Source organism: Dreissena polymorpha, chromosome 1 (genome assembly GCF_020536995.1).
Source record: "Dreissena polymorpha isolate Duluth1 chromosome 1, UMN_Dpol_1.0, whole genome shotgun sequence".
NCBI lineage: Eukaryota > Metazoa > Mollusca > Bivalvia > Myida > Dreissenidae > Dreissena > Dreissena polymorpha.
Window position 1 is genome coordinate 37,398,322 of NC_068355.1, and position 15,228 is coordinate 37,413,549.

A 15,228-nucleotide genomic window follows, 5' to 3' on the forward strand; every position below is an offset into this window, starting at 1 on the left:
ACATGCATTCTGTCAGAAATCATTTATGCTTTCTGTTATTTTCTATCCTCGATATTGCACATTGATTAATTGATAAAACGGGAAATGAATTTAAGTGTGGGTGTGAGGGTACCTTTCAGAAAATCGTTTACAATTTTACTAAGTACTAAACCAGACATGCATGTTTGTGCTTCTTAATAAAAAGCGTTTAAATGATCAGGTAGGAGCGGATGGTTCCTCGGCGATTGCTCGGTGACGTGTGGTGATGGCATCCTGTCACGTATGAGGATTTGTTCTTCCGGGCACGACGAGGACTGTCCGGGGTCTGCCTTCGACACCATGGCTTGCTCGCAGGGGCCCTGTTGACGACATGAGGCTCACCGAAAAAAATATGAAGACTTAATTCAACTACATGGTCAGATTGGAAATGTATTACTTCCAAAATATACAAATAAAATCATAATTATTGCAGAGTTATTTTCGTCATTACTAGAGTAAAATATAAATGGCATCAGTAAATCTGTTTCTATTAACAGTTATTAGACATGTCCCTTGTGTTGCCCTGGACCAACATTGATCGCAAGCGTCCGGTCTGTTGCTGTAATTGGCCGACGAAGCTATGATGAAAAAAAAAAGTTTACACCACATTCCCTCCTTAACTAGTATGCACACTTTGAGATGAGTTCAACATAATCTTTGCCATCTAATATAATAATAAAAACGTGGTCACTAGCTTAATGGTGGGTATATTTTCCCCAATGTGCCAGTAATCTTTAATTGAATGTCAATTATATAACTTGAACGGAGATTTCGTTGGCTGTGTGTATATGTTGCATTTATGGTACTTTTCTTTTGACAATCACTACATATGGTCATTTGACTGTAATCAATATTGGCAATAACCGCATCAACAATCATCTCATTTTTATAAAACCTCGTATCTTGAAGAAATCTATTATGCGGTGTTAATGTCTTTTCTACGTTAAAAAATTGCCACAAGTGCATGGTATTATTCTGTTATTTTATGGCGAAACTGAACAATTTTGAGATACATTTTGTTGAAAATTACTGCTTACAAATACATGCAAAAATCTTTGTTGGATTATGATACACAAAAGTGTATTGAATGATTCGTCTCTTTTGAAATACATAGCTACCATGGAATTGGAAAGGTGAAGATTTGTGAACACCATATACTTAATATCTTCGAAGAGAGAGCTTTTAGATTCCGTTTGTGAATGTGTGTGAGTGGTTTATCACAGCTCGCACGTTGCGCAATCAAATGTTTTGCTCGCGATTCCCCTTTACGACCCGACAACGTGCTGCTAACAATACATAAGCTCCCATGTAAAAGGTCAAGATCGAATATCACGAATATTCAAATCCGCTTTTAAATAATTTCAGGATTTATACAACTCGAGTGCTTCAAAACTCATGATCAGGTGTCCTGAATTCATGTTTCTGCTTTATAATTTTCAATGTTTTAAATATCACTTCGGATTGCCTCATATGTCATGCATCATCGGAAACGCTTTCAAACGTTTGAATGTCTAAAAGGATGTTGATATTACATCATATTTTATTTCCCACGCCCAGATAGTTTATCGCATAAATGTGTGTTGCTCTTCAGTGACAGGTCAAGTTCACAAGTCGAATTCAAAAGTTTATTTAAATGTCTGTGCTGTAACTGTTTACTGCCGAGGTTGAATTGAATATAATTTTAATTAAGTTAAGGTTTCCATTTGATACCATATTTTGTTTGACTCGTCCTGAAAAATCGTTAGTAAGATACTCAACGGCTAGGTAAGAAATATTGTTGTTGGATAATAAATATGCAATTTATAAACGTAAACTTATATTTCTAGAGATCTTAAACAAAAGCAAATCTGTATTTTACTTTGTTACATTGTGTTACCCAAGATCGCGATTCTGTATAAATATAACATAAACGTTTTTCATTGAACATTTGATTTTTTCTATCGTAGATCAAATCACATGTATGTTCAATGCGCCGTTAAATTGTACTTGGCATAACGTTGACTTGTTGGACAATATGGACTGGATTGTGTTCAATGGCTCGACGAACACTGTCGACACGGGGCCTAGCTCGGATCATACATTTGGTAACAGTACTGGTATGTTGATATTCATTTCTTATATTGTTAAATAGATGGTTTTTATCCTTCATACAGATGTAAAATGAACTTGTTGTTTATTATTGTTCGTAATTATGTGAAAATATGTGTTGGTGCCTGTCATTAAAAAAAAATATGTTAAAATAAGTATTGGCGTTTTCATACTTCAATAAGATCTAATTAAACGATGATATGTTTCATAGTTCATAAAGTTATAAAATAGTTTTGATGTTGTTCATCCTTCACCGTGTTTATATATTTCATTGTTATGTAGATATTAATAAATGCTTAAATAAATATGAATATACAAAACAGAATATGTTTAATTTTACCAGCCATTGTTTTAGGCAAATTCCTCTACCTCGAGTCCAGCGCCCCAAGCAAGGAATGTGACAAAGCCTGGTATCAGAGTGGCATCATACAGCCCGGTTTTTACGCTCCTGTCTGTGTTCAATTCTGGTATCACATGTATGGTGCTGATATCGGAAGTCTCAATATATACATTGCTACTGGTTCCCAGCTCCCAGGTAAATTGCTGTGGACTGTAAGTGGGAACCAGGGAGATGTCTGACAGTCTGGACATGTACTTTTGAGCTACACTTCAAATATTTCGGTAAGATTTTATCATATTATTATATGACTTCGAGTAAGACGAATTCACTGCAGTTAATTAAGAATTTAAATGATATGAACTTATTCTTTTCCGGTTTCTTAAATAATTGTAAGAAAATGTGCTAATGAAATTATTTCAAAAATTTCAAACTTGTATATTGTATATAGTACGATATTAATAGTTACAGGGTTAGTTACTGACCCGATACGGGATATACGGTTCTGTGGAAAACCATATCGGGGCAACGCCGAATAACGATTATATCACGCCAACTACAACTTCCATCTCATCAAATTTACAAGGACAAACAATGTTTTTTTTTATAACTAGTATTATTGAAAATAATTAATTCAAGAACATTATATAAGAATATATAACAATATACTGCCCCATATAGTCTACTGACACCATATAGAATATATGGGGTCAGCATGTTACCTAAAAAAATTAACAATATACTGCCCCATATAGTCTACTGACACCATATAGAATATGTGGGGTCAGCAAGTGACGTCAAACAGCCAATGAAAGAAGAGTATTTTATATATGGCGTGATATGTGTTAATATTTACTGAGGTTGTTTTTAAATATCATTCTTTCCGATAACTTTGTTCATTTCTATAGATCTAGCATCAGTCCTATTTTTTTTAATATGTGTTAATACTTTAAATCAATATCTGTATGAGGACAGTTGTTAATATATGCATGTCGTTTCTATATCATCAAAGGAGGGTATATATTAAAATCTCACCTCCTACAAAAATATCCAAATCCGATTGGCTTGGAGCGGTCGCGTGCCCAATGTGTATTTTCCATACACCACGAGTAATTTCCATTCAACACGAGTAAACATAACATATATTTAACATAACATATATTTATTCTGGCATAAAATAGCACAATGCATACTTATAGCCAACAATAGAATTATAGCGTGAAAAGTGAGAGGTACATGAAATATTACAAACATCAATCTGAAAAGGTTTAACATGGATGTAAGTGCTGTGCAAGCAAAATTTGCATAGTACATAGAACATAGTACAATAACAACAAACATGTATTTCCATGAAGGTGACTTAGAATTTCAAACAAAATAGACAATATCTATTGCGACAAAATGTTGCTGTATAAATATAAAATGAGTTACAAAAAGTTCATTACACATATCGATAAGAGCTATGTTTGCGTTAAACGCAATATGATCTTAAGAAAATTATATAAGTTAGTTGCACATATCAATGACGGCTTTATTATAAATAATAAATTTATGATTTAGCGTACTTTAAACTATCTTCTTATACATGATGCAAGAGACATTAGTGTGCTTTTTAATTAGGGTACATTCGGAGTAATAAGAGTTCGTGATCTTGTTGCATAATATATGTACTTCGATAAATTGTTTATTACTTTAGTGGATTTTGACGACATAAGAGACCGGAACTTGTTTATTGATGGCCAGTGACAGTAATATGGTTTCAAATATTGTTTTCTGATTGTGGTATAAGCTGGACATACAAGTAAGAAGTGGTATTCACTTTCGATTACCTTCATATTACAATATTTGCACAATCTATTTTCTTTTGCGATATTTTCATGTCGTCCTTTCTCAATCGCAAGATTGTGCGCGGATATTCTAAAATGAGTTAGGGCAATTCTAAATCTTGTTACGTTTATGCTATTAAGATATGTCTCGAATTCAAAATCTTCCTTATAGGTGCTATAGGAGGCTAGTCGATTCGAATTATTAATGTTTGAGTACCACGACTGTTTAAAGATATCATATATTCGATCTGATATAATTTTTAGGTCATAATCATTTGGTAAAACTTCGTTTTGATTCCACCAGATATGTGCTAGTCCAATATTTTCTAGTAGAGATTTTATTTCAAAGGCCCAGTTTTTATTTCCGTATGTGATATTTTCATCAGCATCCTCTTTTAACATATGATAAATATTTCCTGTTAGTAATTTGTTATTTGGGTTTATTGTTTTTATCCAGCATTTAAGTACTTTTAGTTTTTGTTTTATAATAATTGGGTACCTTCCTAATTCTCCATATAGACCATCTGAATTTGTTGATTTTCTAACCGTAAGGATTTTCCTGAGAAATTTTCGGTGTACTAGTTCTATATCGTTACTTTCTTTCAAACCCCATATTTCCGCTGAATATGTTAATTTTGTACCTACAAGACTATCAAATAAGTTGCATTTTTCTTTAGTGCTTAGTCCTAACTGATTGAAAACGATAAATAGGTTATGGAGCGCTGACTGTGAGTGTTTTGCAATATGTTTCTGTGTTCTATTCCAATGGCCGTTTTTAAAGAGATGCACACCGAGATATTTAAATGAAGTGACAGTTTCTAGTGTAACGTTGTTAAATACAAAATCATAATTCGTATGCCTTCCATTTTCGAAAATCATGATCTTAGTCTTTTTAGTATTGACAGAAAGGCGCCATTTTTGGCAGTAATTTTCGAGGTCTTTAAGCATGGACGAGAGCGCTTGCGGAGTATGTGCGAACAAAACGGCATCGTCGGCAAAAAGTAACAGGAATAGTTTTTGGTTTTCTAACGTGAATAGTCCGTCTATGTTTTCATTAATGTTAGTGAGAATATCGTTTACGAAGAAGAGAAAGAGTAACGTTGAGCTTTGATCACCTTGTTTTGCCCCGATGTTTGACTCGAAAAACGGCGAGTACGTAGAATTATATCGCACGTATGCTTTAACGGTACTGTACATACTTCTGACCGCGTTAACGAATTTGGAGCTAACATTTTCATTAATAAGTTGCTGGAAAATAAATGTTCTCTCCAATTTATCAAAACATTTCTCAAAATCCACGAAGGCGCAATATAATTTCATTTTTTGACTAAGTGTTTTTGTAATTATAGAATGCAGAACGAAGATGCAATCTATTGTTGATTTACCCTTTTGGAAACCAAATTGGTTTTTTTATGATAGTTTCATGTTTTTCGGACCATTTCGTCAAACGATTTAAAAGTACAGTTGAATATATTTTTGGCAGGATATTAATTAAAGTGATTCCTCTGTAATTCGCTTCATTTTCTATGTTTCCGCCTTTGAAGATAGGTACAATAATGCCCTCTCCCCATGACTCCGGGTATTCCCCATTGTCGAGTAGTCTATTAAATAACTTAAGCATAAACGGCGCTAGTTCGCTGGTTGCGCATTTGTAGACTTCTGCACATAGTTTATCAATACCACCATTTTTGTTGTTGTTTTGTGAACGTATTGCTTTAATGATTTCCTCTATGCTAAATTCTCTATCTAATTCGATATCTTGGGTGTTTACGGTGTGTTCGGGCAAGGCATTTTCGGGGGTTTCTTCAGTGGAGTAAAGGTTCTTAAAGTGCTCGTACAGGTTAGACGTACTTAAATTATTCGCCTTAAGAAATATATTTCGATATTTTTTTAAATTCCGAACTTGCTAAACGGCATTCTTGGTTAAACCAGGGTTTTTTGTTATCATTAGACGATTGTCTTTTTTGCGAGGAGGTGTACTTTTTCCCAAATACTTGGGCAGCACCTGTTTTCAAAATGTCCATAAAATGTGAGGATATTATATTAATATCACCCCCAGTATCGATTTGATCTGCTAACGAATTTATGTTTGCTTGGTTTTCAATCAAATAAGATTTGAATTGTTCGGCTTTTAAGACATCCCATGGGATTTTATAGTCATTGTTGTTTGGTAGTGTACAAGTAGGTATTTGGTGTTTAGACTCTAGGCAAAATACTAGCCCCGAATGGTCCGAAAATTCATTTTGATCTAATATATCAAAATGCGAAACGCAGTCAAAATCTCGGCTACTTAATAAAAGGTAATCTACAACGCTACTCCCACTGTATGAATGAAATGTAAATTCCCCGATGTCGCGGTCATTATGTAGTCGACCGTTACCGATTATAAGTGAACTTGATTGACAAAACTCGATGAGGCGTTTACCGTGCGCATCAAGCACGTGATCTTTTCTTACTCGCGGCGGGATGTAAACATTGTTTTGTAATGTCACGTCATCATCGATATATCGATCAAAATCTAAAACATCGCTCTCATTCGAGGTTCTGCTGTTTAAATCGCCCGTAATTAATATCTTTCCGTGGATTTTATATCGTTCTATATCGGATTCTATGATTTCAAAATAATCAATATCGCTGCTATTGAGATTCGAGATTTTTGGTGGGATGTATGCATGACATAAATACACATCTTGATCAAAGTTAAACATAGTTTTACAACATTTTATCCAAAATATACCTAATTTATTTTTATCAACTATTTTAATTTTGTTTTGTAGAGCATGTTTATAATATAATGAGATACCTCCACTGTATCGTCCTTTTGTGGTGTTTGCACTTTTATTTCCTAGCATATGTTCACTTTTAAACCCATTGATGTCCAGATTGACACACGTGTTCGAGGATAGCCAAGTCTCTGATAAAAATATAATGTCATATGATGTTATTTCACTTAGGAAATCTGGATCATTTATTTTGCGAGCAAGTCCATAAACGTTCCACGACAGGAAGCTGATGTCCTTCTCATGCTGTCCCTATTGGCTAATGTTGATGACGTTTCCGTTGACGTACTTATGACGTAATTCATTGTTGATGTAGAGCTTGTTTCCTACCATACGCGATTAGTCTGTTGATATATAATCGTTACACAGTTAGTATTCGATGGTGTATGGGATAAATGCCCTCAATACTTTCATACCATATTCGAACTTCACTCTCGTATGGTATGAAATTACTGAGGGTGTATATCCCATACACCATCAGTAACTAATAGTGTTACCAATAATCGCATCATCTGTCCTTGCGACCATCAGTACGTCCCGATTTTTGTGCAGACCATAACTCAGGAATTTTGGAGTATATAATCACAGCCCAATTAGATACGGTAATTTATTTTGCAGCTTATAACTATGTGTCATACCATACGTACTCAAGTGATTCAATTGAAACATCATATAGCACAACACGTTTTGATAGGAGTTGCGGAGTAAAAGAGCCCGGTCTTTGATATTTGTGAAATTATCGCCCTTTTTTATTTTTTTCTGTGCAAAGCATTACTATTTGAAAAAAAATTGATCAGTACTAAAATGTGTAGTAAATAAAGTTCATTTAGATTTTGATTTTAAATAAATAAATAAAACATATATGCTTATGCCAACTTTGAAGTTCAAGATCAAACGTTTGTTCAGAATATTACGTTACGGGCATTCGGCAAATAAGTGACAGCACATGTTTGTTCGAAAAATTAGGAGTTATATATTTCGTAAAAAAAATCGATTAATTATATTTTTTTGCAAATATTTAATTTAAAGATTATGTTGGTGTTTATAAGTCAAATAGTACATTGGAATATATGCATACATAATAAAACACATTTTAAAATATATGTGGCTGGGAACGCGATTTTGACTATTTATGGCGCTGACGTCGTTTCCGAGGAATAAAACGACTTTAAGTTGTGACTACCTTTTCGCGCACTTTGTCAACCAATTATTTAGCCATTAACAATAGTTTAACACTCACGTACAGCCTACAGCAAGATTGTTGAGGGCGGAGAATTAAAATTTACCGTTTTTCTGTTGATTTGTTTCGTTTAAATTAACCTCAGCTTATATAATCAATGAATACTGTAGGGCAGATTTTGCGGGTGATGGGCGTTCGCAATTGCTAATTTTCGGATAAAATTCCTGTGTTTTGTCAAGGTCGGTTTTTCTTAGTTTTTCAGTGCTTTTTTCAATCAATATATAAGTTTGTCTGTATGGATGGAATTTAATGTAAAATAAATCTATTGAACAAATCACGGTGTCTGTATGAGTCGTATTGGCTGTCAAAATGAAGATTTAAGATGATATTGCTGTGACTGTTTTACCCGAAACTGGGCGAAAGTTGTCAAAATGTAACAAGTTCTAATTTGATGTTTTATTGTTGAACTTTCCTGTTATGACAGTAATTAAATTTCGTTGAGAATGTTTTGTGCATGTATTCTTCTTTCCATTCGATTTTCAATTTATTTAATTTAAGATGATTGTTGAACAGTTGATCAGTTGACAGCAGACACAATGTAAATTGAATAGGGTTGTATAATAAAATGTGTTTTGCAAATTTCTAAGCAATCCCTCGATGGCAAGTAAACAATAACATTGCCTTTCTTAGTGACAATACAATGAAAGTTTCAGCAATCCGATTAATTCTATTTGATGATGATTATGAGTATACATTTGAATGTTTCTATTTTTGTCAGAATTCTAAGTTGTGGATGTCCATATTAATGGTTGTGCTCATGATGAAATAGAAAATATATTAATTGTTTTCTTAAGCTGCATCCTATCGGTCATATTTTTCAACACGGACTCTAGATGAGACGGATATGAAACGGTATGGCAAGCGGTTCGACGCATAATCCCAAGAAACAAGGTTTCTCATGAGAACCTAGGTTCTCAGAATGAGAACCAGGTTCTCGCTTGAAGATTGCACATGGCTTCAAGAATCCAAGTTTTCAAATGAGAACCTAGGTTTTTATGAGAACCTAGGTTCTCATTTGAAAACCTAGGTTCTCATGAGAACCTAGGTTCTCGCTTGAATATTGCACATGGCTTCAAGAACCCAAGTTTTCAAATGAGAACCTAGGTTTTCATGAGAACCAAGGTTCTCATTTGAAAACCTAGGTTCTCATTCTGAGAACCTAGGTTCTCATGAGAAACATAGTTTCTTGCGGATCGACGCAAAACCCCAAGAAACTAGGTTTCTCATGAGAACCTAGGTTCTCAGAATGAAAACCTAGGTTCTCGCTCGAAGATTGCACATGGCTTCAAGAACCCAAGTTTTCAAATGAGAACCTAGGTTTTCATGAGAACCTAGGTTCTTATTTGAAAACCAAGGTTCTCATGAGAAACCTAGTTTCTTGATCTGAGAACCTAGGTTCTCATGAGAAACCTAGTTTCTTGGGATTATGCGTAGCTATAAAACGGGACCGTATCGGCAAATATCTTGTCGAAACTGAGTCACGTGACCGTAACTATCGGTCTATAATAATTAGCGTACATCGAAGCGCCGAGGTTATACATTTTAATGTACCCTCTAACGTCTTTTTTTAAATTTTACTTTCATTTCTCGTCCGATTTTGACAAATTATATATCATTAGAAAGCCTACGTTACGTAGTTTTCAGATATATAAATATATATTATGTTTTTTTCTGATTTGGGCAGCAAATCATATGTGTATATTATTATGAAAACGGAAAAGTACCATTCCTTCAATTTGCATTCAAATAACAAAAGCAACCAGGTGTTATAATTGTTCAACAAAAGATTAAAAAACGAAATAAACACTGACATTTCCATCAAAAATACATATAGCACGATTACAATTTAAAGTTGCAGGCGAACGGTCACAGGTTTAATGTACAAAAACAAAGAGGACATACAACATACACAAACAGTTTTTATGATGTGCTTTCCTTCTTTAAAGTTATTAATACAAATTTGAGGAAATATCACTTTTTGAATGTGCATTATAGTATATCAAAATGTTCAATTAAGGTTTTTAATTTTGCCTTCCGCCAACCGCTCGTTTCTTTTTCTGAGCGTTTAAAATAATTTAAAATCATTTACGAGACCGATATAAACCTTTTAAATTTAGAGTAAATATATATGTATGCTCTCAGAACGGGAAAGCATTAATACAATCCTTTTCGTAATAACACCGTTTTGCAATAATGTTATTGCAAAACGAGTTAGGTTGTCTAAATGCAATGTGAAATGTGTATAAAAACCGCTTTGAAATAAACCCGTTTCTAATAAAATCATCACACATGTATTAATTTATTCAAATTACGTGAAAACGCTAATGAGACAGTTTCAAATGCCGTATTTTAATAATATTCCTTAAAAAGAGACGAAGCTGTGAGTTTCAACTAAAAACTCAAAGGCATGGAAGGTGAAGAAATAATAGATTTAATAGAATAACACAATAATTATATAATTAAGTAAATATAACCAACAAATGCAATAACTTTTTTAACAACGTTTTGAAGTGTCTTATTGCATTGTGAATTTGTGTGATAACCCGTTTTGCATGAAACCAGTGTCAAAATAAAATCATCACATATATACTTATTGATTCAAATTGAAACGGTGAAAATAAAGTTCCAAATGGCGTATTTACGGATTGTCTTCTTCTTATTAGAAAGACGAGTAATTTTCGACCAAACAATAAAAGAAATTGAAAGTGATCAACTTCAAGTTCATAAGTAAAAGAGATAAAACAATGCAGAATGTGTATTGAAAACAATTTCAACCCATTTCGGTATATAGTATATAAAAACCTGGAATTGATAGTCTAATTGTAAAAGGTTTGTAGGGTCTTATTACAAAAATAAAATACTTTGAAAGTGATCCATTGTATTTGTACACGTTATAAAACAGCAGAGAATGTGAATAGAAATGATTTTATGATTTAATATTGAAGTGAAAAAACACAAACAACCAAATGCAATAATTTTATTTGAAAACGGGTTGCAATGTCTTATTGTGTTGTGTTTTTATTGTGTTTTTATAAAAACACGTTTTGCATTAAATACGTTTCACAATAAACTCATCAAACATGTACGAATACATTTACATTTATTATTAAAGGCGCCTTTTCACAGATTTATTTTGGCATGTATTGATGTTTGTCATTTAATGCTTTATATTGATAAATTTAAACATTGGATGTAAAAATCTCCAATAAAAAACAAGAATAAAATTTTAATAAAGAAAAAAATTAAACCTTAACAGGGCTCGAACCACTAACCCCTGGAGTCCTGGAGTAAAAAGTCTCCGATTTAGACCACTCGGCCATCCGTACATGTTCAGTGTTACTGTTTTCTCACAAACATCATAACTAAAACGAAAACTTGCAAATCTGAAACAACTTTTTTTAATTTTGTCAAATTACCCAAACTCGAAAAGGCCCCTTCAAACGCTGCCAAGAACATGTCAAATGTCGTTTTTACGGCTCTTTTTTTAAGACAGAAGTGTAAGTTGCGATCAAAATTAAAAGACGATGAAAATGTTCACTTGCATGAGTAAATGTGATAGGACAGTACAGTGTGCATAAAGGGTGATTTCAAGTAAATATGATAAACAATACATTATGTAAATATAAAGAGATTTCAACCAATTTCGGAATAGGTAAAGAAAAACCCAAAGCGCAATACATTTGTGTAAGTTTTTATTCAGGAATTTATATAAATATACACGCATGCATAATATTTATAAAGTTGTACAAAGCATGTCATGAACAATGTTACAATTGATAGTTATAACTGTGTATGCCTCATATTCATTTTTGGCAAAAAATAAAATAAAGAAAAGTGTTTTTAAATAACAAAAAATTCTTATTCACTATGGTTCCAGTATAGGATTATTCACCAAATATACGGAAATTATAAGGAAATATTAAATGTCGTCTTTAAGTATTTTCTAAAAAGAAACAAACGTGTTAATTTCGACCTAAGAGTAAACGCTTATAACATATATCGATGCGATAGCGTGAATATGTTTTATCGACAAATAATGCATATAGAATGTTATTTCAACTCAATTCGAGCTGAGTAAAGGAAAACCTAGAAATGCTAATTTTTGTTAAACGGATTTGAGTGTCTTATTGCAATGTGGACTTTTTATTACAACCCGTTTTTCAATTAACTCGTTTGGCAAAATAAGACCTCTATCAAAGTATGCATATAACATCTTTATTGAATGAATGAAAGGGAATTAAAGAAAATCTGTCAGTTACGGACTTAGGCCGAAAACAATGCTATAATTTTGTTTCTGGGAAGAAGGGCTGGCATTGAAATTATTACATGCTGTATTACGTCGGTTAGGCGATTGTTTGAGAGAGAGGTGTGTCAAAAGTACATATACGCTCGAGTTACAAATAAAAAATGTTTTCCAATAATTAACATTTTTTTATTTCCTTGATTGGTGTGTATTAGTTTTGATCGCTCTGGTGATGGACTTCAAAGATCATATCCAAATTATATTTATAATGTTGTAGTTTACTTTTAAGCTGGAAACATACGCTAAATATTGTAGTATGTCTAGTATGTCTAGCGCGGAGTTTAAAAAATCTACCAAACAACCCAACAATCAAGAAGAATCGTCTGCAAATTGAGACATTTTATATTATTTGCCGTAATACATACATCTTTTATATTCTAAGTATGCTTCAATGCTTGACTGCTAAAATCCATGTACAAAGATTTAAAATATATACCGCGGCCTATTATGAAACTATCTGACACAATCCGTTTAACTGAACAAATATATGTGTATTACAAACGACTCTCGCATGGCTCGACTTTTCGGTAAGCTCGAAATCTTTTCGAAGGACCTTGTTTTATTTCTATTTACTCGTATATTTTGTGTCGTTTGATTCGAAACGTGACATAATATCATTATTGAAAAAACGACAAATAAATTATAAACAGTGTTAGGTAGATTTTGTGGTCTTTAAATGTTTGTAAAAGGTTTAATTAATTGTAATAAAATTGCATTTTACAATCGAATTGAAAACGCCTACGCATGTTTTATATAGTTATTATGATTCTTAAATGCAAAGCATTTCTTTAAAAAAAGTTAATTATTTAATCATAATATATATATATATATATATATTACTAGGATTATATGTGTTTGTTGTATGTATAAATGGTAAGAGTACAGATGCTTAAAACGTAATCCATCTAAGAAAAAGCCAAATAAATAATAAGATAATAGCAGAAGCCACTGTTGGGAACGGTTTCCATGGCGATATTGGACTTGACGACCTGCTGTTCACACAGTCGACATGCTCTCTGTACCCCAGCATGGCTAACACGCAGTCAACTGCTACATGTCCGACCACGACAATTAGTCCAGGACGTAAGTGGTAAACATAATATTTGAAGTAAGTTGCCTCCACATGCTGATAACAAATGCGGGCTTATGGCTCACCAAACTCTGTGCCATGTTGTCATTTATAATTAGTTGTATTTTTTGTATATTTGTAATTTTTCGTCAAGCTTTTTGTGTACACTAACTTGCAAAATTAATTTGCGATAAGGCTAAAACATATTTCAATAGTAATTGTTACATGTGGAATGTATATGTAACGCACAATAAATACAATAAATACATTCTTAATAAATAATGACCCATAAATTAAACGAACCTGTCAGAATATAAACAAACATGCAATTTAAGCGGAAAACAATCCGTTTAGTTTCTACCGAGACTTGACAGTATCTAAGGTACAAACCTTTCATTAAAAGGAGTGTTCTGTAAGAATACTGAAATTTTTTATTGCAAACATAAACGAAAAACATTATTTTGTTGTTTATCGATCAATTTAATTTAAATATACTTGCTTTTATTTCAAAATCTTTTATATAATCTCTGTTGTTATTAACGATAACCGCATTGTTATGCGTTTGTACCGGAAAATAGTTCTACAACATGCAATATGAGATTAAAAATCACATATTTGTGTCGTTAAAGCTGGTGTTCTCATCATGAGACTTTTTCAAATGTCAATGTGTTTTCTTTTTCACTTGTACTAATTGTGAATTATTTATGTTTGTTCAATAAACACAAGTGCCCAAGCATGTTTAAAAAAAACTTTATACTAACAATTTGTAGAAATTACAGTGGAAAATGAGTGCTTTTGTAATAAAACTATGAAGTAGTACATATGTAACCGTTTCTGTTTCAGACAAACCTAAGCTTATGTTTTAACAAAATTATATATCGGCCTTATATGCATAATTGATGAAAGAATTGTTTGTTTGTTACAGATTTGTCTCGCTGGTTTAATGGCCTATGTTCTGTGACATGCGGGAACGGAACTCTTACACGAATGCGTCACTGCTCCTCGGGGCAAACCGAAGACTGTGCGGGAACCAGTAGCGAAGTAATAGGCTGCCAAAAACCTCCATGTGGAGGTATTGTCAATCTCTACACTATTGATATGTTTTGAAAACTAATATTGTTATTTATGTTAACTGTCCAGCCCAACTGAGCAAAACGTAATATATGGTGGTGCGTTGCTGAACGACGTCTGGCATGGGTCGCGTTTGGTGTGGCGTGTTATCAACAATCGGCCATGCCCCAATCTAACATGGCTTAATTTAACCGAAAATCGCATGACAATCAACTTGGATGGGCTTTCTCCTAAATGACAATGTTCAGAGATGTAATATTTGGAATGAAACGTTATATAATCAAAAACCAAATTTGTTCATTCCTCTGGCGTCGAAATGGCATCGCCCTGAAAAGTTAATAATGACATAAATTGATCAATACATTAATATATTATTTTAAAATAATTGTCTCCCAAAACTTAACAACAACAGCTCAAATAATTCCCTTTTCTAAAAACGCCTTAGGGGTCATACTTTCAATACACACACTTTACTAGGAAATGTATACGTTACCAA

At 33.1% G+C, this 15,228-nt stretch overlaps 2 protein-coding genes across 3 annotated transcripts in view; both read left to right on the forward strand.

Annotated features, from left to right (window-relative positions):
* The window catches only part of LOC127877141 (SCO-spondin-like), a 331,534-nt gene that overhangs the window by 268,609 nt on the left and 47,697 nt on the right, over positions 1 to 15,228 (forward strand). The gene's annotated exons all lie outside the window — the stretch shown is intronic.
* On the forward strand, positions 1,996 to 2,830 carry LOC127877228 (MAM and LDL-receptor class A domain-containing protein 1-like). Its single transcript, XM_052422913.1, has 2 exons — positions 1,996 to 2,114; positions 2,462 to 2,830. Exons 1-2 carry the CDS (start codon positions 2,033 to 2,035, stop codon positions 2,683 to 2,685), a joined length of 306 nt encoding a protein of 101 aa, XP_052278873.1. The 5' UTR covers positions 1,996 to 2,032; the 3' UTR covers positions 2,686 to 2,830.